Source organism: Grampus griseus, assembly GCF_964374135.1.
Source record: "Grampus griseus genome assembly, chromosome: 15".
NCBI classification, from domain to species: domain Eukaryota; kingdom Metazoa; phylum Chordata; class Mammalia; order Artiodactyla; family Delphinidae; genus Grampus; species Grampus griseus.
The window spans coordinates 80,109,738-80,133,063 of record NC_139009.1 but is presented as its reverse complement, the minus strand read 5'-3'; the positions used below and the strand labels follow the sequence as shown (position 1 = coordinate 80,133,063).

General features: G+C 38.0%; 1 protein-coding gene across 3 annotated transcripts in view; it reads left to right on the top strand.

Annotated features, from left to right (window-relative positions):
• TMEM131 (transmembrane protein 131) overlaps positions 1–23,326 on the top strand; it is a gene marked incomplete at its 5' end in the record, with an annotated part of 192,081 nt that overhangs the window by 128,495 nt on the left and 40,260 nt on the right. For all 3 annotated transcript variants that reach the window (XM_082672565.1, XM_082672564.1, XM_082672563.1), the window contains 14 exons: positions 4,723–4,831; positions 7,837–7,945; positions 8,585–8,738; positions 8,830–9,000; positions 10,047–10,157; positions 10,251–10,385; positions 12,838–12,942; positions 14,250–14,336; positions 17,730–17,882; positions 17,985–18,060; positions 18,218–18,335; positions 20,179–20,317; positions 21,026–21,135; positions 21,586–21,652. In XM_082672565.1, the coding sequence (XP_082528691.1) occupies positions 4,723–4,831; positions 7,837–7,945; positions 8,585–8,738; positions 8,830–9,000; positions 10,047–10,157; positions 10,251–10,385; positions 12,838–12,942; positions 14,250–14,336; positions 17,730–17,882; positions 17,985–18,060; positions 18,218–18,335; positions 20,179–20,317; positions 21,026–21,135; positions 21,586–21,652 (1,644 nt within the window). The remainder of the gene's footprint in view (positions 1–4,722; positions 4,832–7,836; positions 7,946–8,584; positions 8,739–8,829; positions 9,001–10,046; positions 10,158–10,250; positions 10,386–12,837; positions 12,943–14,249; positions 14,337–17,729; positions 17,883–17,984; positions 18,061–18,217; positions 18,336–20,178; positions 20,318–21,025; positions 21,136–21,585; positions 21,653–23,326) is intronic.

Genomic DNA, 23,326 nt, shown 5'->3' with positions numbered 1-23,326 from the left:
AAAATGTAATTCATTTATGATAGGTAATTCAATATAAACAGGCCCATGTTCCTCCTTTTCTCTTTTATTAAGGAGTTTTAGGATACACTGTAAGTGAACATTTTTCTTACCGTGGGTTAGACATATCTAGGTTCTTTACACAGATTACCTTATTTGATACAGCTCTCTTGTAACGTACTCAGGTCCTTGTTTTCCAAATAGGGAAAATGAGTCAGACCTTTTTATTTTTAAGTGACTTAATTTGACTGTAAAATGTACAAGTTACATGAAAGTATATTAGGAATATAATGATACTTATTAATCAAGTCTTTATGAATATATCGTTTTATATTCAATATTCCCATTAACCTATTGATTTATGTATATGTGTTTAGATCTACATTTGTATCTACCTATGTATGTATTTTTTTCTAACATCCGAAGCCTATACTCTGCCAGGGTTTTGGTAGTTTTATCTCATTTCCTCATTCATTCCTTCATTCACTCATTCAGTCAATATTTAATAAGCATCAACTATATGCTAGCTTCTGTGCTAAGTACTGAGCATACAGAAGGGAATCAGACAACCAAGGTCTTTGTCCTTACTGAGCTCATTTTTTAGCTGGGAGACAGACAAACAGGTATGCAGCATAATTGTAAATTGAGAAATAAGCAGAATGGCATGTAAGTCGGGGAGGGAGTTGGTTTAGATAGAGTCGTCTCTGAAGAGCTGACGTTTGCAGTCATAACTCAAGAGTGAGAGGTAGGCACCCATAAGAAAAGCTGGTGGCCAAGTGTTCCCATCAAAGGGATCAGCAAGTGCAAAGGAATAGCTTTGATGTCAAGGGAAGCAGGGTTGAGGGGGTGGTTTGAATGGAAAAGATGAAGGCTGGAGAGTCAAGCAGGGCTTCCTGGGGCCCTGGGAGGGGTTTAGATTTTATTTATAGTTACAGAATTGTAAGCAAGAGAGTGATGTCATTTGATTTATGCGTTGTAAAAAGTCAGTGTAGCTGCTTGTGGAGAATGAACTGCAGAAGGTTAAAAATCTGTTGCATGGTCCACTTGAGAAACGACGGTAGCTTGGACTCCTCGCCTCATCAGCCAGGGGATGAGCCCACCTGCCATGGAAACTGAGTTTTAAGAGAGCTTCCCAAGGTTTTTCCTGTGTTTTTCTCCATAATATGCCAGACCTAGAGACTGGTGCATTTTTTTAAGTGTCCTCCCTCCCTCCATTTCACAAATATATAGAATTTTAGGATGAGCTCAACAAGGCTAAAACCCAGAGGGTTTTTTAAAATTTCCCTTCGGGGAATTCAGAGTCTCTTCATCTTTCAAGATATAAGACCACTAAAGGAAGCAGCTCCAAATATAAGTTCCTCACCTGTCAATGGACAAGATGCCCAGGTCCAAGCCTTCCTGACATTGTCTATAATGCAACTTTGAGAATATGGTTTTCCTCAATGTTTATAAAACAATACTATATAAATGATGGAATAAGTTTGCCTGAGATGTCTTAAGGCACCTTTGTATGAAGTTTCCTTGCTAATTAATGAATAAAAACCACAGCTGTACTTAATTAATTTTACTAATGTCAACTTGACATGGACCTTAGCTCATTTGTGCACCTACTGTTAAAAATACAATTGCTATATACTGAAAGGTTATTTTTCTTGCTAGCTCAAAGTAGTTGAGTAGTTTCAGAATGTCCTGAGCCTTGAGTTTCACTTGAGAGTTACAGAGCATTAGTTGGGTATGAATGTCGTGAGAAAGGCTGGAACTATTGGGTTGGCCAAAAAGTTCGTTCGGTCTTTTCCGGAACAAACTTTTTGACCAACCCAGTATACTTCAAGCCTGTGCCAACTGCCTTTCCTGGGAGTCTTGCCATATTTTTTCCACTTCTTGATTATCTTTAAGTAAGCAACAGTTAGTGACTGGTACTAAAATATATTATTAGTATAAATATGCTTATTACAAGTTAATGATTATTTATTATTTTTCATTTAAAACTGTCAGAATGAGCCAGCTATTTAAGTGTTTTGCTTGTTTGTCTCTCTTTGTTTTTGTTTCCTTGGAAAACAGGTTTTAACTGATTGGGGGATTTTTTTTCTTTTAATGGTAACAGGTGAACAATTTAATTTAGACCATTTGTATAAAACATGAGTCAGTTGAATATTATTTTACTGTTAGTGTGACATGCTTTAAGGTAATAATACTGAATGTAAAGTTTTCCTCTGGTAAGAAAAATCTTAAAGTGTGTTTCATGTGAGAAAAACATTTTTTTCATCAAATATTTATTCTTAGTTCTTACTACTTACTGTGACTATGTATGGTAATAGATACCATTGCTTAGCTGTTTCTGACATGGGGTTGTGCTTGTTACTGATGAACCACCACTTAAATTCTTTAAGTGTTTGAAAATGGTCAAGGTTCCCTTGCTGCTGTATCATAATCAATAGAGTAAGTGAAAGAATTAGGAACCGTATGTGTCCTCTGTAAACTGTAAGGTTTTATACGGTCATCTCTCTAACAGATCCTGACCTCAGGATAAATGTGTCTAATTCAAAAAAAAAAAAAACAGCATAATTAGGGACTTCCCTGGTGGTCCAGTGGTTAAGACGCTGCACTTCCATGGCAGGGGGCCCGGGTTCAATCTGCGTTCCTGGTTAAGGAACTAAGATCCCACGTGCTGTGTGGTGCAGCCCCCCACCAAAAAAAAAACAGCAAAATTAATAGAATCACAAAATTTTTCAGATAGGTGGAAACTTAGAAAAAAATCTAATCCAACCCCTAGGATTTTACGGGTGGGAGAAATAAGGCCCAGAGTAAATGGGCAGCTTACTCAGACTCACACTGCTGGTTAAATAGTTAGTATCCTTCTGTTGTAAACTCATCACTCTGGGTCTCACCTGTACTTCTATACTGCTTTCCTTTCCTTTGGAAAAAGTTTTTAGTGTAGTGTGATGAAACCAAATGAACCTTTTGTCCAGTTTGTAGTTTATCTTATAGTCAAACCGCTTTGTTTTACTGTTAAAAATACACACACACACATACACACATATACATATATATATACCATTCAAGGAATGAAGAGATTCATACTTTAAATGATTGCTAATAACAGCAAGCTTATTGATAGTAAATATATTGATATGAACCAGTCAACTCCCAGCTCCATTAGAGATTCAAAAGCAAATGAGGGGCTTCCCTGGTGGCGCAGTGGTTGAGAGTCCGCCTGCCGATGCAGGGGACGTGGGTTCGTACCCCAGTCCGGGAAGATCCCACATGCCACGGAGCAGCTGGGCCCGTGAGCCATGGCCGCAGAGCCTGTGCGTCTGGAGCCTGTGCTCCGCAACGAGAGAGGCCACAACAGTGAGAGGCCCGCGTACCGCAAAAAAAAAAAAAAAAAAAAAAAGCAAATGAGGAATTCTCAAAGAAGAAGAAAGAAAAAGAGTTAAAATACTGGGAGAGCCTGAGGCCAAGAGCTAAGGCAATTAAGATTTCTAGCACAGGAAACTGCAGGGCTATCCTCCCAGGCCTAGTAAAGACACCCGAACAGCTGAGGACTAACAGCAGTGGGAAGGGAGGCGCCCTGCTGACTGGGACTGAAAAGCAGTGTCTGTCATCACTCTGTATGTAACCAACTTTTTCCTATGATTGAAACACAATGCAAGAGACTGCTTTTCTTCACACTCTTCTGAGGTGCTTCTTGTGCCTTCAGAGGACTGTCCTTCATTCTCTATAGGCAGATTCCACCTTTATAAATGAGCAGAAAAGGTGGGTGGGGAGCTGGAGGAAGAACCTGGTGGCTCATGGGGATCTGACTGCGCCCATGTTAGCACGATTGCCTGATGAGTGTTCCTTTCTACGGCAAACATCTTGCTTTGACAAGTTTATAAAGTCCCTGAAAATTCAACGGAAATCCCAGAAGTGTTCTGAAATCAAAGTAGTATTCAAATTGCATTCTAAAAGAAGATTTTTGATCAAGACTTGTGTTCAATACCACAATTTTCATTAGTATATGTTTGGGCAGTAGGATGCCAGGTGAAGAGCCCTGGACCAAGTCAGGACAGCTGGCTTCCAGTTCTGTCTCTGGATGCCAAGCTGTTGAAACATCACTCAGTATTGCAAGATGTCCTTCATCTGTAAAACAGGGAAGGAAATTGGTATCTTTAAAGGGCCCTTCCCATGAAAAATGCTTTTTGTCAGTGCGGATTATCATATTAAAAAAGTAACTGCACTTAAATAGTACTTATTTTTTAAGCTTGCTCAAAAAGTGCAAGCTTTTACTGTTTTGTTGTTGTTTTAGGTTTAGTTGTTTGAACAGAAAGCTCTTACTTTGTTAAGTTAAAAGCGTTCTGACCTCTTCCAGGTTGCGCATCCCTGCCATCCGCTTCCTCACGGTTCACCCCACAGCTGGGAGTGCAGCCCCTATCATAAGTCCTCATGTCCCTTTCTCTTATATATAAATTAGGCATTCATTTAGAAAATAAATACCTTTTCTTCTATGTTATGTATTCATACCCATTGTACTTTTTACAGTCACTTTATCATTTTCCTTCTGGTCATCATTTTATTTCATAAAAATAGTCTAATGAAGTTAATTTGAGGTCTTGTCAGCTTAGCCTACTCTATTTAAAGGGACCACATAAAGTTAAACTTTTCAAGTTTTGATTCTGCTTTACTTTTCACTATAAACTGAACCACTAGACTAAAATAATGCTATGTAAATTTTTCTCTTTGCAGAGTGTTCGACCTACACCACAAAATGACGCTATAACGGTACACTTTAAACCAATTACATTAAAAGCTTCAGAAAGTAAATATACCAAGGTTGCAAGTATCAGCTTTGATGGTAAGTGTTCAACTTTTTCTCTCTGATAGAGTGCTCTTATTTTGATAAATTAGAAGGCATCTATGTTGACATCTTAATATAGAAACCCAGACCATTTTACAGTCAGATATTATAGTACTGGTTAGGTTGGTTTTTCTTGTAAATCATCACCAACTCTTATTTGATTGTTTCACGAAAGAAAATATTCTAACTTCATAAACCTGAATTAATATTAGCAAATACATTAGGGTTGGAACTAAATTTTTGTTATCTGGGCTCTTTTACATATATACCTATTATGCTTTGCCTTAATTATGAAGTCATTAATTTTTGTAATTAAGTGAATATATATTTGAATTTCAGAAGCATGTTTGAATTTAAGAGCAGAAATAAAGTATTTTCTGTAACATTTCCATATATTGGCTTTTATTAACGAGGCAGACTGTCCTACCTAAACTAAAATAACTGCCTTCATGATAGAATTGTCAAATTAGATAACAATGATTTCAAACACGTATATTGTGTATTTTGACATTTGAAATATTAACCCAGACTTTAACATATTTTAATAGCATGTTTTTATTCAGTTTTGCCCACTTTACTAGAACATTTACTGAATTTGCTGTCATAACATTTTTTGAGTAGTGATGTAATGGCTGTCTGACTGTATATGTAATTTAAATTTAATGAAAGCTGAAACTCCAAGTGGGACTTGGCTCATAAGGGCACGGGCAAGTGAGGAGCCCCGAAGCTTAAGCTTTGGCCGCGGGATAAAGCCATCTTTACTCATGGTCCACATTTTACAACTAAGCTCCTCATCAGAAGAGAATATTTGGTCACTGAGTGACCTACTGAGTGTGGCACAGTGTTTGTGAGAGCATCTATGCTCACTCCATGCACATGGAGAGTCTGGGGGAGAATCTGGAGCAACTGCACAGTTGGCTGCCAGCACAGTGTTCATCCTATGAGCTCAGAGAAAACTCCCAAAGAAGTTAAGATTAAATACATGGCATACTTCCATAGTCCAGCTGTCAGGAAATAATCAGTATTGTAGAAGGCTTGATAGCACAGATATTTCCAAATGTGTGATAAATTGTCTTCTGTGTTGCTAAGATACCAGCCATGACCACCAGTATCAGTGTCAGTATTAGTAGGTACATTGTCTTCCCTTACGGAGAAACAGAGCAACCAGTAATAATTTCTGACCCCAAGAACAACATGTAGGACCTACCCTTCTGATAAATCCAAGGAGTGGGGGGGGGGGGGTGTACACTGGGGCAGCTGTGCTGTGTACTTCCCCCATTCTTCTTTTCCAGCTCCTGTATTGACAATACAGTGACTATTTCCACTGAGATAAATGAAAGTCAGGAATGGTGGTTCTGAGATCACAGACTCCAAAATAAGTGTTTCTTAAAGAAATGATGTAAAATTTAACACAGAGACAAGGGAAAGCATCTTTTAAAGCAGGTGCTACATTTCTTAAAAGTGGTTTTTATTATCATGGGAAAATCCCTCCACCTTTCACCTCCCACCTCTCCCATCACCACCCCGGATTCCAATACAAATGATATTACCCTTGAGATTCCTAAGAAATGCTTGTTTTACTTAACTTTTAAAAATTTCAGGGGAATTCCCTGGCGGTCTACTGGCCTGGGTTCAATCCCTGTTAGGGGAACTAAGATCCTGCAAGCCGAGAGGCGTGGCCAAAATAATTAATTAATTTAAAAATTAAAATTTCAGAACGTGCCATGAATATTAACTCCACAGTGTTCACTTACCAAGCAAGCATGTCTCATCAACTCATGACTCTTTATAATTTTTAACTGAATTTTCTTGAGGTTTTGACCACTTCATTGCTAAAATATAACTTGATTAGATACTATGAAATGCCTGAATTATGGCCCTTGTTATCAGCCTTATGTCAGAATAAATAGCAAAAAAAAAAAAAAAAAAAATTTAAAGCATCCAGAAACGGCTCTACAGTAAAAAGCAGAAAGAAACAAGGTTTAATGGGAGTTTCAAAAATCTGGATCTGCGCTGTCCGTACATAAGCCACATACTAGATGTCACTCCATTCTTTTTGTTGTTCTTTTTTTGTGCTAAAGTTGGATAACAAACATTTGCAGAACTTACGTATAAATTCTTCTCATAAGTGGAAGTGTTCCTGAAGTACTTAAAGGGGATAAAGATACACAGCTTCTTTATTTGCTTTGGAAAGAACATCTAATGGGTACACAGATTGGATCCAACTGACTCTTTTCTGTAACTCCAGATGGAACGATTCAGAAGTGCTACAAAACTTAAAGGTTTTACTTCATCTGTGAGGACAGTATGATGGCAGGGAGGGTATATGCCTCCTCTTACACTACAGGTTAGGGTTGGCTAATAGAAAAAGGCAGAGCTCGTAACTCTTGACATTTTTTGCACCAGGCTACTTTATTGGTATTTATAGCAAGACTCTGGCCACACAAGGAATGTTATTTCTTAATCCAGCTGTAAACTAGCAGTTCTCAACTTGGGGGGGCTGGGCAGTTTTGCCTCCCAGGGGATGTTTGGCAACGTCTACAGACACTTTTGGTTGTCACAGCTGATGTCTAGCAAGAGGCCGTCCTGTGCACCGCCCAACATCCCGGAGAGCACAGGGACAGCCACTCTGCCACCCAACAGCGAGTTTACCTGGCCTAAAATGTTCGTAGTGCCAAGGTTGAGAAACCCTGCTGTAGGTAAAGCCAAAGCTTATGGCTGTAGAGAAAGTAGCTCAGATATAGCGCTTTTCCTCCTGAATCGTGTTCACTTGCTAATTCCTTACCTGTTTATCGCATTACAGGAAAATTAAAGGATCTTCCCATTTTTGTATGAAAAATGTGATATTTCAGTTAAAATGTTATAAAAGTATTCTTTGTGCCAGTTTGAAAGCTCAGCTTCTTAAGATTTTGTCAGTCTACATGCAAAGTCACTCTCATCATCCTCTGTATAAACTCTTTGGTAGCAAAATGTGACAGATTATGTTTTATGCTTCCTTTCAGCATCAAAGGCAAAAAAACCATCTCAGTTTTCTGGGAAAATAACTGTTAAAGCAAAGGAAAAGAGTTATTCTAAACTTGAAATACCATATCAAGCAGAGGTTTTAGATGGGTGAGTTTTTCTTTAAAATAAACTTTATAACTTTTTATTAATAAATAAATTTATTGATCTTAGCAAAAGTAGTAGCCAAATTCACATAAACTCCATGGAATTCGTGTTGAGAAGAACAAATTCAACTATAAAGGAGAAAAATCTCCTGTATTTTGTTTACTTTTTTAGAAGAAAGAGGTAAATGGGATATGATATGATTTGGGCTTAAATGAAGTCTTAATGATTCCATAATACAATAGAAAAATGAATCTGTGATTTTTAAATCATTTGAACCATTTCCTTTCTGTAATTCTTTTTGTAACATGCAAGTGGCTATGGCTTATTATTAAAGTATATTGTCACTTGAAACAAAGTCATGTATATTCCTTTATAGACTTGTTAAACACTGTTCTAGAATTACAGCTTTTTATAAATGGGCAATAATATATGTAGTTCATTTTCTAATTATACTTTAACCAATAATAGTTTAATGTCCAGCATGGCAGGGACTCCATGTGGTCAACCACTAAAATGTTTATAGTCTTAATTCTCTAATAACAGTCATAACGCTGAACGTAAATTATTACTCACAGCGAAAGAACTTGGATTTTAAATTAACACGTGGAAATAAAAATAATTTATTTTGTTTTTTTCAAATAGTTATTTGGGATTTGATCACTCTGCAACATTATTTCACATCCGAGACAGTCCTGCTGATCCTGTGGAAAGGCCAATTTACCTCACTAACACTTTCAGTTTTGCGATCCTCATTCATGATGTGTTGCTACCAGAAGAAGCCAAAACAATGTTTAAAGTATGTCTGGGAACCCTCATACTTTTAATTTTACTGATCTGCCAAGCAAATGATGCTGACACATTGTTTTTTCTCTCCCATCATTTCCTAGGTTCACAACTTCAGCAAACCAGTCTTAATTCTTCCAAATGGATCAGGATACATTTTTACTCTGTTTTTTATGCCATCCACATCATCCATGCACATAGATAACAATATTTTACTTATTACCAATGCCTCTAAGTTTCATTTACCTGTGCGGGTATACACAGGTTTTTTAGATGTAAGTATGCTATCTGCCTTTAAAATTTAAACTCCCTACACGTCTTTTGTGTTTTCAGCTATTATTAGCCAGTTGTGTTGCACACACTTAAATTTTGCTATTTCTGTGCTTTACAAGTTGTCCTAATTCCTCCCTCGTCAGTACTTACAAGATTTTCACCCTCCCAGCGGCCATGTCTCCTCATGATGCAGTTTACTCCTCTAGTTACGCCTCTATTTAGATGTTTTCCACATTCCACTTTCTCTTGGTTTTGCTTTTAAACTGTCATAGTCATGGGGAAGCTAAAAACGAGCTAAGTGGAAGAAAGATAATAAGCAGGGAAGAAAGACTATAGGGCGGGTGAAAAGAAAACTCTGTAGGGAAGAGATGACCAAAACCAAGAAGTGCAAGAATGAAGAAGAGAACCAGATAAGAAAGAGGGAATAGGTGGGAAAGACACAGCTGGAATAGTCACCGAAATACGGCAGGAAAGGTCTTTCTAGTACAGAAAACAAGCCAGGAAAAAAAATCCAAACAAAGCTGTGCTTAAAATTATCAATGCAAGAAGTTTAGATGAGAAAGAAAACTGATAGGAAAGATAGAACAGAAAGTGAAAACAGAGAGATGCAGTTCTCCAAAAAGCTAGCATCAACAAGAATTTTAGAGCTGAAGGGACCGTCACTATTGTACCACTCTTTCTGCATTTCTTGCTTAAATAGTTACTGGTTTGTAGCTGCTTTCATGAATGTGTGATGTTTGCTGAGACGGAGGACTTTTTGCATAATTCCCCAGGGCTCCACTTAATCTCACCTAGCACTTTAGTTTCCTGCTATTTTTATGTGCCTTCAGAGGAGAACTAGCAATTCAGTAGAGGCCATGAGTGTTTTCCTTTCTGAGTAATCAAAATATTCCCATTGTACAAAGTTCTTAATTATATATTATGTATGCGTATATTTACATAAAATATAGGAACCTTAGTATATCTTAATACAGTTACTTTTTCTTGATAACATTCTCTTACATAAGTGTGACTTTACATTTAATCTAGTTCTTTTATATCTTTCCAGTACTTTGTATTACCCCCAAAAATAGAAGAACGTTTCATAGATTTTGGTATACTGAGTGCTACAGAAGCAAGTAACATTTTATTTGCAATTATAAACAGCAACCCAATTGAGGTAAAAAAAAAAAATTGTTTTTATTCTCACTCACATTTAAGGATTTTATGCTAGTGCCGCAATAATCACTTTCATATCTTTCTCTTTTTTAAGTTGGCTATAAAAAGTTGGCATATCATTGGAGATGGTTTATCAATAGAACTCGTAGCTACTGAAAGAGGCAATAGAACTACAATAATCTCAAGCCTTCCAGAGTTAGAAAAATCCTCCTTATCAGACCAGTCATCAGTAAGTTAACTTTTTTATTGTTTCCTTAAACTTAGATGTAAACCTCAAATAGAAGACTAGTCATCATAATATTTTTATGAGAGTTGCAATAGCACTGACTATTTGATGTTGAAAGGACCTTATAGGTAGTCTACTTAAACCCCTTCCTCTCATGGTGAGAGAGCACTTGAGACTCAAAGGAGTTAAGTTGTAACACAAGTGTCCTTACAGGAGAAATTCCCATGGGTAGTAAACTAACCCTGTGTTCATTGAATTCACTAGGCAGAAGAGATAGCCCTGCACGTTGATAGAAGGTGTTTTCAATTATACAGTAATGTTTCTGGTCAATTCTCTGTACTGATTAGAAGAGAGTATCAGTGAGGCAAACATCGTTTGGTGGATCTCTGTGTGGATCTCCCTATATACTTTTACTCTATCTTATGTACAGTTGGTCATAAAAGAGCATGAAACAAGAGTAAATGAGTGTAGCAGTCTAAGCCCTGACCACTACTGAAAAGAGAACTTGGAGTTTATACCTACTCAGAACAGAATTAGTAGAATCACCTTGTACGACTTCGAAGGAGCAGAAGATATGTCATCTGTAGTTTAGCGTAGAACTTCTTGTGGCAGTTTTACAAAAGGAAAAGCAAGTGTCCTTACGCACAGAGGTTATTGACAAATATGCTTCCATGGAATGCCATAGGTCATAAAAATTGGCTTAAACATCCCCCAAAATAGGTTTTTTGGAGGACAATCTGGCAACATATACCACTCCTGGGAATGTTTCCCATGGAAGTAATTGAAAGAGCCAAACGCTGTGAGAATGCAGATGTTTGATAGCATTATTAATAATTCCAAATGACTGGAAACAGCCACATGCATAAAGTCATGATTTTATGATTGAATATTAAAGCAAATAAAAAGCTGTAAATACGATTGTATGTAGAAATTTGGAAAAGGATTTCTGAAAAAGTGGGAAATAGTACTAAATAATGTGTATTCTAATTGCAGTTGTGTGGCATTCAGGCTACATAATCAGATATTGTGGTCGGTATATGGGTGTTTGCATTTTAATAATTTATAATGTTTTAAATTTGATTCATAAATAAAGCCTCCTTTTAAAACAAAAAAAGGATATGCCCGTGACAAGTAATATTTGTCACCCCAGCTGAGGTTTTATTTTTAATACAAATTGAGTGCTGAAAAAGGATAATAATGAGACCAGCCATTAATGTGTTCATTTCAGTAATGAAGTTACAGTAAAATTGTATGTATATCTAATCTGAGATGGTTGAATTATACTGCTTTTTATAAGACATTATAAATTAATAATTTTAGGACTCTGGATCATTTCCTCATACTTAATAACATGTGTTAACACTTACTACTTAAATTTGAGAGGTCCACTCAGTAACATGAAGCCTGCTTGAAACTTCAGGGTTTTAGAATTAGGTTTTATATAAAACTGTATAAACACAAAAACAAGGGACAGAAAGATGAGATCACTGTTATGAATGCTTACTTAAAATAGGAAGTTGTAGTGAGTTGCCAGCTTCAAAATAGCAACTCCACAATATGTGTTTTTTTAAGTTTGTAATGCCTAAACTTTCAACTGCTTTCCACCTGTTTGCCAAAAAGCCAAACCTATGAACTAAACAAGCATCCTGTTCCTTATGAAACACACACTGCCAGCAGCTCTCTGCACTCCTGAGACACATGTTCTTATTTGGCTGGTTAGAGTCATGATGAAAACGTTAGAGTTGCACAAATCCAACACAGAAATGCTTATAAAAGGGGGAAAGTGAGTATGTTTGGCATATCAACATTTACAAACTAAAGTACAACTTCACAAATTGAATTTCATGTTTTTTGGAAGTATCATGATTGAAAAAGTTAAGTGCCAGAAACATCAGCAAATAGCTTGAGAAAACAAGATCCACATTCTCCTTTCTTTCACATTTTTATTGCGTAACTTTTCCTTCTTTCCATGATTTTTGATGTTTCCATATGATCCAATCTCAGTGGATCTGAGGACATGGTTATTAAAACATGACAGAGTTAAATTCAGAACTTGAAGCATAACCAACTTTGTATGTATTAATACTTGTGCCCTAATGTGGCCAAAGGGTTAGTGGAAGCCTGTGTCCCTCTGCTGCAGCCCTCACCCGCTTTGACCCTGCACGTACCCGGTTGGGGTGTGAGGACCACACCCCTCCCCAGCTTTGCAGCTGAGAAGTCAGCTGTTCCTCAGGGAACCAGTTTTCTCAGTAGCCCATGGAATAAGTATAGTAGATAAACATCCAGGGATGGGCATTATTTTGAGATATTTGTATGTGATGATATGGTAATTCAGTGTTACACTGGTACAGGTTAGGATTTTGAAGTCAGTTTATCACTGTAGCTTTCTTTTCCATTTTAATAGAAAACTTCAGCCAGCAAGGCTGATGAATGATGTCATTTCTCCTACATACAGGTAATACTAGCTTCAGGATATTTTGCAGTGTTCAGAGTCAAACTTACTGCAAAAAAACTGGAAGGGATTCATGATGGGGCCATACAGATCACAACAGACTATGAGGTAAGGACTTTATTTACAGGGATTGGTGTCAATGGGGTCTTTCTGAGTAATTCAGTCTTTTTTTGTTTTTATAGAAACAGAACTAAGTTTACTCAGAAAGTTACAGTTTACCGCTTTCATGCCTTAAAAACTGAGCTTTTGAGACTAGTTTACAGAATATTTGTGTTCATTAGCTCATAGTTTTCTGATAAAACCCAAATCTTTTGACTAAAAGCAACTTCAGAAAAGCATTTGGCACATTTAGAATTGCTGTTAGAAGCCTGCTTACAAATAGTTGTAGCATTGCACAGACCCTGACTGAAATTCCTGCGATAGGTCTCTCTCCTTTCTGAGGTCATAAATATCCTCCTGTGTAACATTTCCAAGAAGGAAGATACAATCAGGAAATCACATCTTAATTTGAGTTCTCACAATCATATTTACATGTTCCTTGACTTCTACGTCAAGGAACCAAGTGAAAATCAGTGAACTTTTTAAAGGCTTTTTGGGGGGTTTGACATGTTGCACTCAATGAGACTTTGAAGAGACATATTTCTGCCGCACCTAAATATTTTGATTTATTATTTCAGAGCTGTTTGGGAAGTCGAGCACTGCTAAAGTCAGCAAGTTGCTACCCTTGTTCTCCTATCTTTTCAGTACATACAACCCCCACATGAAAGAAAACTAATTCAGAATAAACAGAATTGGTCATCTAATAATAAATGATATGTTGGGAGTATGTCAAATTACCTCCAAAAATAAGGAATCCACGTTTATCACTTTTGATAGGAATAAGTACATTTCATATCTTAGCAAAGTATCAGCATCTTTGTGAATTGCAAATAAGCATACGAGTTGAGATTCAAAATCTGGAACGTTCAACTCATTTTTTCAAATTAGCTTGATGTTAATTTATTGCTGAGTACAAAAAGTAGAGAGCTATGTAACTTTAGAAAATGCTGGATTTTTCATTCATTGTTTTAGGAGAATAATTGAACTTTTTGAATTAATAATCTACAAAACCTATATTATGAAAAATCTGTTCTTCATTCCTTCCCCATTGTTTGGTCTTGTTTACCATGTTTTCATCGACTCACTGAGAAGTACATGGAAATTTATTGTATTTCAGTGCATTTTATGAAGTACATGGATAGATTAAACAGTATCCATGGGTGATTTTAATTTTGCTTATCAGTTGGTTAATGCTAATATACATCCCAAGATTGGTTCTTTTAATCCCCCAAAATAACTGCCCCCTACAACAACTGTCAGTGTCAATCGCAGACTTAAACACTCATTTCTCTGTGGTTTGCTTCTTCCCTCCACAGATCCTAACAATTCCCGTGAAAGCTGTGATCGCAGTGGGTTCTCTGACTTGCTTCCCAAAGCATATGGTTCTTCCACCTTCTTTTCCAGTAAGACAGTTAATTTGTAGCCTTCTTCTTGCTAATTTTTTTTCTCTTTGCCTTTATGTTCCTAGAATTCAACAATAAAGTCAGTTACTCTTTATTAATCACTTATTTTAAGGTAAGACATTGTACCAGCTTCTTTAGGAGACATAAAGAAGAATAAGAAATAGTCCCTTCTCTCAAAAAGTTTTCAATCTAGAATGAGAAATGGGCCCATGATTCATAGACGTAGAGCAGGATGTAGAAATTGCCCTAAGAGGTGAAAAATAACATGCTATGAAGAAAATACATATCTAATTGATGAAGGTGCCATGTGAATTGGCTTGGAATTTCTTCTGGCAGGGATAGACAAGGGTTAGCAAGAATGGCGTTCAGGGCCCAGGAAACAACCTGAATAGAGACACAGGCAGCAGAGTCTGAGATGGCTTTAGGCAGTGGTGAGTCGTCCAGTTTTACAAGAATGCAGGGAAGTTTCAAGAGAGAAGATGGAATGGTACCTTGGAGTGATAGCATGAAAAAAATGCAATGCACTTAAGTCCATGAAAATCTAAAGTTTTTGAGCAGAGGCTGGACATCGTCAGAGTTAAGCTTTCAAGACTGGCTCTCTGGCAGAAGTAAACGTAGGACACGTCTGGGAGTAGCAATAGTGTACCTGGAAGCCAACCCAGAGACTCTGGCCACCGTCCACAAGGAAAGCGTCAAAGGGAGGTTTGAGCTTAGGGCATTGGCAGAGGCAGTAAATCGCTTTCATACCTCCACACCTTTGCTGCTCATCTGCCTTGACTGCCCTTCCTCCTCTCCTACCTTCAAGAACTCTTTCATGTCTTTCAAGATCCAATGCCATTGTCATCTCCTCTCTGAAGATTTCTTCACTCCACTAGACAGTACTAGTTATTTCATGTGTGCTTCTGAAACAATTTGAGATTACTTCTCTGGCAGCAAGCCTCACATTGTGCTGTAAATGTTGCCTTATGTGTTGGTCTCCCCAACAAGACTCTGAGATCCGGTGGGAAAGAGATGAGGGATCTTATACCCCAAGTAGCAGGTATCTAGTAGATAATGGGTGGATGAAGGAGCAAAATAATGAAAAAGAGAACATAGGCAAGAGACATTTCAGATGAACCGTTTGAACTGTACTTGAATATCTTGAGGAGGTTATACTAATGGAAACAGGTATGGGTAGGTAGGTAGATAGAGGACTCAAGAATATGACATAGAGTTTGAGCCTGGAGAACAGGGAGGAAAGAAACGGGGAAACCAGGAGGCCACCTTTTGCAGGAAGATAGTGTAGACGATTCAGGACACCTTGGAACAGATGGAAGTGTCTCTCAGCTGTGGCAGGAGACCTGACGGGTTAAGAGAAACAGTACATTGCAAAATCTTAATGCTATATACGATAAAACCTAAATTCAAATTTTAGCTCCTTAAATATAAATTAGCTTCAAATATAAATTTGAATTAATAGGTTCAGCACACCTAAGTTTGGGTCTTAATTCAATCTTTGTCTTCTTATCATTCCACTTTGTACTGACTATACAGAACTCTTGACTTCATTATTTATCCAAAAGAACCTTCAATTGCCTTTTCAATCCATGATCTCCTTGATCCCTGCATATATCCTGGAAGGGAATAATTCAGTAGATGGCAAAGTGAAAGGCTCATGGACAGAGTAAATGAGAAGGCATCTATAAAAACAAGGTGTTGGTTTTGCAGTACTTCAGATTAAGCTTTCAGGTATCTTCAGACGGATGGGAAGTCCAACATCAAGGCACCAGCAGACCTGGTGTCTGGTGAGGGCCTACTTCCTCGGTTTGCCGACGGGCATCTTCTCATTGTATCCTCACACAGCCAAAAGAGCAGACAGGGAGGGCAAGCTCTTGTGCCTCTTTTAAGGGCACTAATCCCGTTCATGAGGGCTCCACCCTCATGACCTGATCACCTCCCGAAGGCCCTGCCTCCTGATACCATCACACTGGGGGGTTAGGATTTCAACATGTGAGTGTGGGGGAGCACACAGACGTTCAGCCCATAACAGTCATGAAATTCTGTAAAATCTCTTATCAGATGGAGACTACTAGAGCCAAGTGATGAAAACTTGGTACCTCAGAATGAACATTTCAAATAACTCACAGTTTAATACTTCGTATTTGAATACCATTATAAAATGAACTTCTGTATCTGTTACCTCTCTTGATCCCCACCATACCCCTGAGAGACAAGATGTGGACACAAGAGTAGTAGTTATTACAGGTGCATGAAGACCAGTTAACTGCCGGGAAGACACAGCTGGGGGGAGGCCAAGCTGGGACTCAGCATAGGCTTCTGCTTTCTTCTCTTATGTTCGTATCCTCACAGCAGCATCCCTACCCTCTAACATCTTTCTACTCTGGTCAGACTGTAAATGATGAGTGTTAGTCTTAACTGCACCATCATTCAACTCCTTTTACTGTTCATTTTCTTAACTTCTTTGTCTTTTTTAAAAAAAAAACATTTATTTATTTATTCAGCTGTGCCAGGTCTTAGTTGCAACACGTGGGATCTTTTAGTTGTGGAATGTGGGATCTAGTTCCCTGATGAGGGATCAAACCCAGGCTCCCTGCACCTGGAGCGGGAGTCCTAACGGCTGGACCACCAGGGAAGTCCCGACTTCTTTGTCTTTCAATACCAAATATTAGACCAGCAGGGTCTGGTCATTTTAGAGACTTCTTCAAATGGCTGGGAATCAGGTTATAGGATTCTGGTTCTATATTCAGACAAAAGAAAGTAAAATATTATAATATGATTCTTATTGATGATTATTTGAATCATGTAATTTTTTATTTAAAATCTGGTACTCTGTCATAGGGAGAAGCATGCAGCTGATAAGAGCAATCATTGGTAATTTAATGATTTAAGCTGTATACTGTTTTAATATGATGCTTGATAACCTGTGTTTTTTAAAAATGTCTAATTTCTCTTTGGCACAAATAGTATTTTTCTTTTATAAAGAAAATAGCTTTGGATTTTAGAGTTCACTTATTTCATCCTGAATTTGGATACTTTTAAGGCACCCTGGCCTTGGTATAATCAAACCTTTCTTAACAAACTGACAGTGACTGCTTCCTTTATTCAAAGCTAGCTCTGTACCTTTGTTAGTATGTGAACATTTTTACTTTAATTCATTTTTACGAGATTGCAGAGATTTGACCTGCTAAATTATCTGTAATAGGCCATAAAAACAACAAAATACGTACATTTGGAGGAGGGGCTCTGGTTACAAATTTAAAGTTCATCAACTTTTGAAAATTCTAAATGTCCTTTGAACTTTGGTTTCCTAGAAATATGTCTGTCAGCTCTAAAGTGTGTGTTCTGAAGAAAATCTACCATTTACAGATGAGTTTGTTTGTTTTCTTCCTTCAGGGGAAAATAGTTCATCAGAGTTTAAATATTATGAATTCCTTCTCACAGAAGGTAAAGATCCAACAAATACGATCTTTGTCAGAAGATGTACGATTTTACTACAAACGATTACGGGGCAATAAGGAAGATTTGGAGCCAGGGAAAAAATCAAAGGTTTGAAAATGTTATATTTGCAAAAATTCCCATCCATTAGCACTTTGTCATTGTGACCTTCTGTGGATTGGGGATTCATGGTTCTCCTGTGCCTCTTTATAGATTGCAAACATTTATTTTGATCCTGGACTGCAGTGTGGGGATCATTGCTATGTTGGCTTGCCTTTTCTGTCCAAATGTAAGTTATCTTGCCGTTCTCTCTCATGCCCTTCACTCCCTCCCCAGAATACTCTTTAATAAAAGGCGGCCACTTTTAAGGCCCATCCCTATCTCTTGATGCTATAGGAATCATTTGAAGGGCTGAGTATGTCATACCATTTGTCTCCTTGGTTTAGCTGAACCCAAAGTACAGCCTGGTATAGCCATGCAGGAAGATGCTTGGGATGCTGACTGGGATTTGCATCAAAGCCTGTTCAAAGGATGGATGGGAATAAAGGAAAATTCAGGTCATAAGTAAGTGGTTTTGCTTCATTTAAGTATTTGAGCTATCTTTACCAGTATGAAACATGCCTTTCTAAAGTTATTCTTATATTAGGTTATTTTATTGCCCTGTAGGTAAGAAAATATGCCTAATCTTCAGGAAGCATCTTGAATTGCCATTGTAGTTGTATATTTCTCAGAAGTATGCACACTACCATTTTTGTCTTTTTTCCAGTGTTCTAGATGCTTCCTTAAAGTCAGAGGAACTCGATGAAGTTGTCCTTGTGTAGGATAACTTCATTGTTTACCTTAGACACACCATTTGCATAAGAAAGAAAGTTTCTCCCTACCACTGACCTCTGTTAAAGGCTAGGAAAACACTTTCTAGGTTTAACCTCACAGGAGGAGGAGTGTCTCTGCCCCTCCTGAAAAGAACTGCTTCCTCCCTTTCCAGACCTGAGCTGTTAGGGGTGCATGGCCCGTTCACATGGGCTCAACCTTATGTCTGTGGCAAGTAGAAAATGTCCCAGCGACAAATCAGTACCACATCTGGATTCAAAAGCAAAGACACACTTATGTGGCAGTATAGAAATTTGATCTTTCTGTGTACTTCAGAAGAGGATTTGACTAGCAACCTGATGAAAACTGTTCTTCTCCATTGGCTGATTTGAAATGTATTTGTCAGTATCATCAAGATCTTCCAATTTATAGTATGTAAGATTTTCAAGCCATGAATGATTAAATCTGCAGGTTTCTATTTATCTGAACTATCTTCTGTGAAAGGTTCTCTTAAGGCAAAAGAGAGTTAAATTTTAACTTTACAATGGTTAAAATTAGTACAGAGATGACTTCTAATGAACTCACTAAGAGAACACTAATTCAAACACTCCTTGGTCCTCTACAGTTCCATAGCGGACATTGTAAGGTACAGGTCGCCTCCACAGTTTAACATCCAATTATGAATAAATAACTTGCAGTGCTGCCCTAGGTTCATCTGCCAAGGAACCTCTTCACGCCCCGCCCCCTGAAACCCCTGCTTTCCTCTCTGTGAGCCTAGTGTTTCACTCCCAAAGACCCAGGCTCCCTGCGTGCCCTGTGCCACTGTGTCCCAGTTGCACAGTGAATGTGGCATTTTCCCTGCCCCTGCCTTTGTCTTACTTTCTCAGCGTGAATGTTACAGAGAATTCGTTACTCGTCATACAAAACCGGTATTCTCACCAATATTAGGGTGTCATAATTCAGTAGTCTTATAGGATAAAACAGGCTTCAGTGTTTGTGCCCAGGCACCTTAGCCCCATTTATAATATTGTTTCCTTAGGGAATGTGCTCTGAGTTCTTAACCGCTGGCTTATAAATACTCATATGTAGGGAAATAGTCAAATGAGGCCCTGAAAATTGCTCTTAACTATACATATCTGGACAGAATCCTCATATGTGTTACCTCTTCAACTGATGTCTTCATTGTGTATCAGGATTTTGTTTTGTTTTTTATCTCAAGTGGGGAAAAAGCCATATGCCAAGCAGTGCACTGCCTTCTTACTAGTTCTACTGAAAACATTTGCCTGCTGTTGGTGTCTGGATCTTTCCACTAAACATGCAAGATCCTTTAGGATCCCCGTAACATCATGTTATCTGAATATCCCTGCCTTTTCCCTTTCGAATTCAGTACGAAGACAATACTGTACAGGTGATCAGTGATACTTTGGCAGCTCTTTGTGCCGAAATAGAGGCATCTTCATACATGTCTCTGTGAGAAGCAGACTTAAATATTAGAGCAAGTAAAATTTCTCAAATACACAAGCCTAATAGAATTTCCTATATTCAGAAAACTCAAATATTTCATTTTGTTACAGTGACTTACAAATTGTTTTTCTAGATTGAGCGCTATATTTGAAGTAAATACAGACCTTCAAAAAAACATACTGTCAAAAATCACTGCCGAGCTCTCCTGGCCGTCCGTCCTCAGCTCACCCCATCACATGAGGTTTCCCCTTACTAATACAAACTGCTCTTCAGTAAGTATTCAGAATGACATCAGTTCTGGGAAATCTGTAATAGGGTTATGAAGTATCTGCTCTTTTTTTTTTTTTTAACATCTTTATTGGAGTATAATTACTTTCCAATGGTGTGTTAGTTTCTGCTTTATAACAAAGTGAATCAGCTATACATATACATGTATCCCCACATCCCCTCCCTCTTGCGTCTCCCTCCCACCCTCCCTATCCCACCCCTCTAGGTGTTCACAAAGCACCGAGCTGAGCTCCCTGTGCTATGCGGCTGCTTCCCACTAGCTATCTGTTTTACATTTGGTAGTGTATATATGTCCATGCCACTCTCTCACTTCATCCCAGCTTACCCTCCACCCCCCCACCCTCCCTGTGTCCTCAAGTCCATTCTCTACATCTGCGTCTTTTTTCCTGTCCTGCCCTTAGGTTCATCAGAACCATTTCTATTTTTTTGGATTCCATGTATATGTGTTAGCATACGGTATTTGTTTTTCTCTTTCTGACTGACTTCACTCTGTATGACAGACTCTAGGTCCATCCACCTCACTGTAAATAACTCAGTTTCGTTTCTTTTTATGGCTGAGTAATATTCCATTGTATATATGTGCCACATCTTCCTTATCCATTCATCTGTCAGTGGACACTTAGGTTGCCTGCATGTCCTGGCTCTTTTAATGGTGGCAGTCTTTCACTTACTGTGTCTTTACTTTGTTTAAGGAAGAAGAGATTACGTTAGAAAATCCTGCAGATGCGCCTGTCTACATTCAGTTTATTCCTCTGGCCTTATATTCCAACCCTTCTGTCTTTGTAGATAAGTTAATATCAAGGTAGGCATTGCTGGTAGATTATCAGAATGTTTTCATATTAGCAGTGAATTATTATTTTACACATTTAAAACTTTATTTCAGCTCATACAGTAATAGATTGGGCTTAGAGAAATTCTGCATCTGTAACTGAAGTTGAGAGAAGGTTCTGGGGAGAGAGATGGATATTATATTAAACATCTAGAAAAGCTCCCAGTTTAAGAGAAGAAAAAAATAATATAGAACTCCTTCCTAAAATCTTATATAGAGGAAGCAAGTGGTGGAGACTTTCAAGTATTTTACTTTTAAAAAGTGAACAAAATATTAACTGTAAGTTGTAGCTATTTTTTGAAGGCTGTTAATCTGATAACATTGATCTCAAAATCTGCCAAAAGATAAGCACAACCTTAGTATTTATAACCCCTTTAATTATGATGCTGTTTACAAAGAAATATGTGTATTTTTTAATTTCAGGTTTAACTTAAGTAAGGTGGCAAAGATAGATTTAAGAACACTAGAATTCCAAGTCTTCAGAAACAGTGTAAGTATTCAGACTTCATACTATTCCAAAGAAGTAATTCTACAATATGATCAATGCAAATGTGAAAAAAAATATTAACCACCCTTAAATTGGTTGAAGGGCAAGTTACTGGAGAAGTCAGAACAGTCTAGTAATTATTTTAGAGGCAAAAAGCCCCGGAAGAATGGGTGGGGTTTAGATTGCCATGAGGCACCCTGGATAGAAGGTCCTGTTTGTGGGCATTAAACATTAAGCTCATGAAGGTTCATCATAATGGCTGCCAGAACCTCTGAGATTATGTAGATAAGGTATATACTGATAGATAATGTTTTTTTTTTTTATTAAGCCTCAAAATATTGAGCTTGGTCATTTAAATTTTTATTTTGGATACTTTCTGATAAGATTGTAAGCTCCATGAAGGCCAGACCCACGGCTAGCTGTATTCATACTTAGTGCAGTAGTGAGCATAGTTATAACTCAACAAGTATTTTTAAACTAGTAAATGTATACATAAACTGGTTTGTTCTAGGACCAAATATTCTCTATCATACAGGCCGGGCTGAGCAGCCACTAACCACTCATGATTGTGTAAGAACTTAATGTGTAGGATCTGTGTCAGTCAGGAAATTAGCACTGGGGACTAAAGCCACCTGCGAACTGGCCCAAGTCTCTTGGCCTAAATGCCCTTCCCAGCCACTCTCATCCAGCCTTAAACAGCCTGTTCACACCAGCCCTGATGGCTGTGGAGCGTGCACCGATTCGGCTCTCTGGCTCTCCCTGAATCTTTGTTTGCAAGCATGTTAGCGGTGTTTTTTGTTTTCTTTTTGACGTGTGGTAGGTACCTTGTTTCCCAGTTCTGGGTATAAGCTCCTTGAGGGCTTTTCTTCTACTTATATGGTTTCCTTCCCACATTTATAATACGAAGGGTGTTGAGTGAATGAGAGTAGGAATCTAGTTAATCCTCCATCATCTGAATTACTCTGAGTGAAAACAGTAAACGACCACCTCCTTTCTCTCCTTTTGCTGAGCTCTTTTTCTGAGCACGGTCCCAGTCTGTCAAGTAGCCACGGGATGCCTTCCTGCCATGCTGTGGCTTTGCTGCTTCCCATTTGGAATAAGGGAGGTTGGCTCCTAGAATAACCATGGCTTTGTACCTACTAACTTGGTCACCTCGACCAAGTAAATAAACCTTTCCAAACTTCAACTTCTTCACTTGTAAGTGAAGTTAATAATTTGTATATTACAAAGTTTTTGAACAGGTTAAGCAGACCAACATGGAAGCCCTTAGATGGGTTGCTTGGGACATAGGAAGCCCTCAATGAATGTTGACTGGATGAGTCAGTCTGTGGCTCACCAGGTGGGAAAGAAAGGCAATACGAAAGTTTTCAGTATTTCATGAGCACCTCCTATGTATCAGCATTGTATCACTGTCTGTGTATAGTGTATCATATCACTATATCATATATATGTGTATAGTGTATCATATATATCACTATATCATCTATATATCATATATATCACTGTATCATATGTATCACTATAATCAGCAGGTGCATTCACATTTATAATTTCATGTAATCATTACAATAGCCAGGCTGAGCTATTACTAACCACCCTAAGAATAAGTATTTCCCTTGTTCTGTTGGTGGTGGAAAAACAAAGCTCAGAGAGAGGAAGTAACTTGCCCAAGTTCCT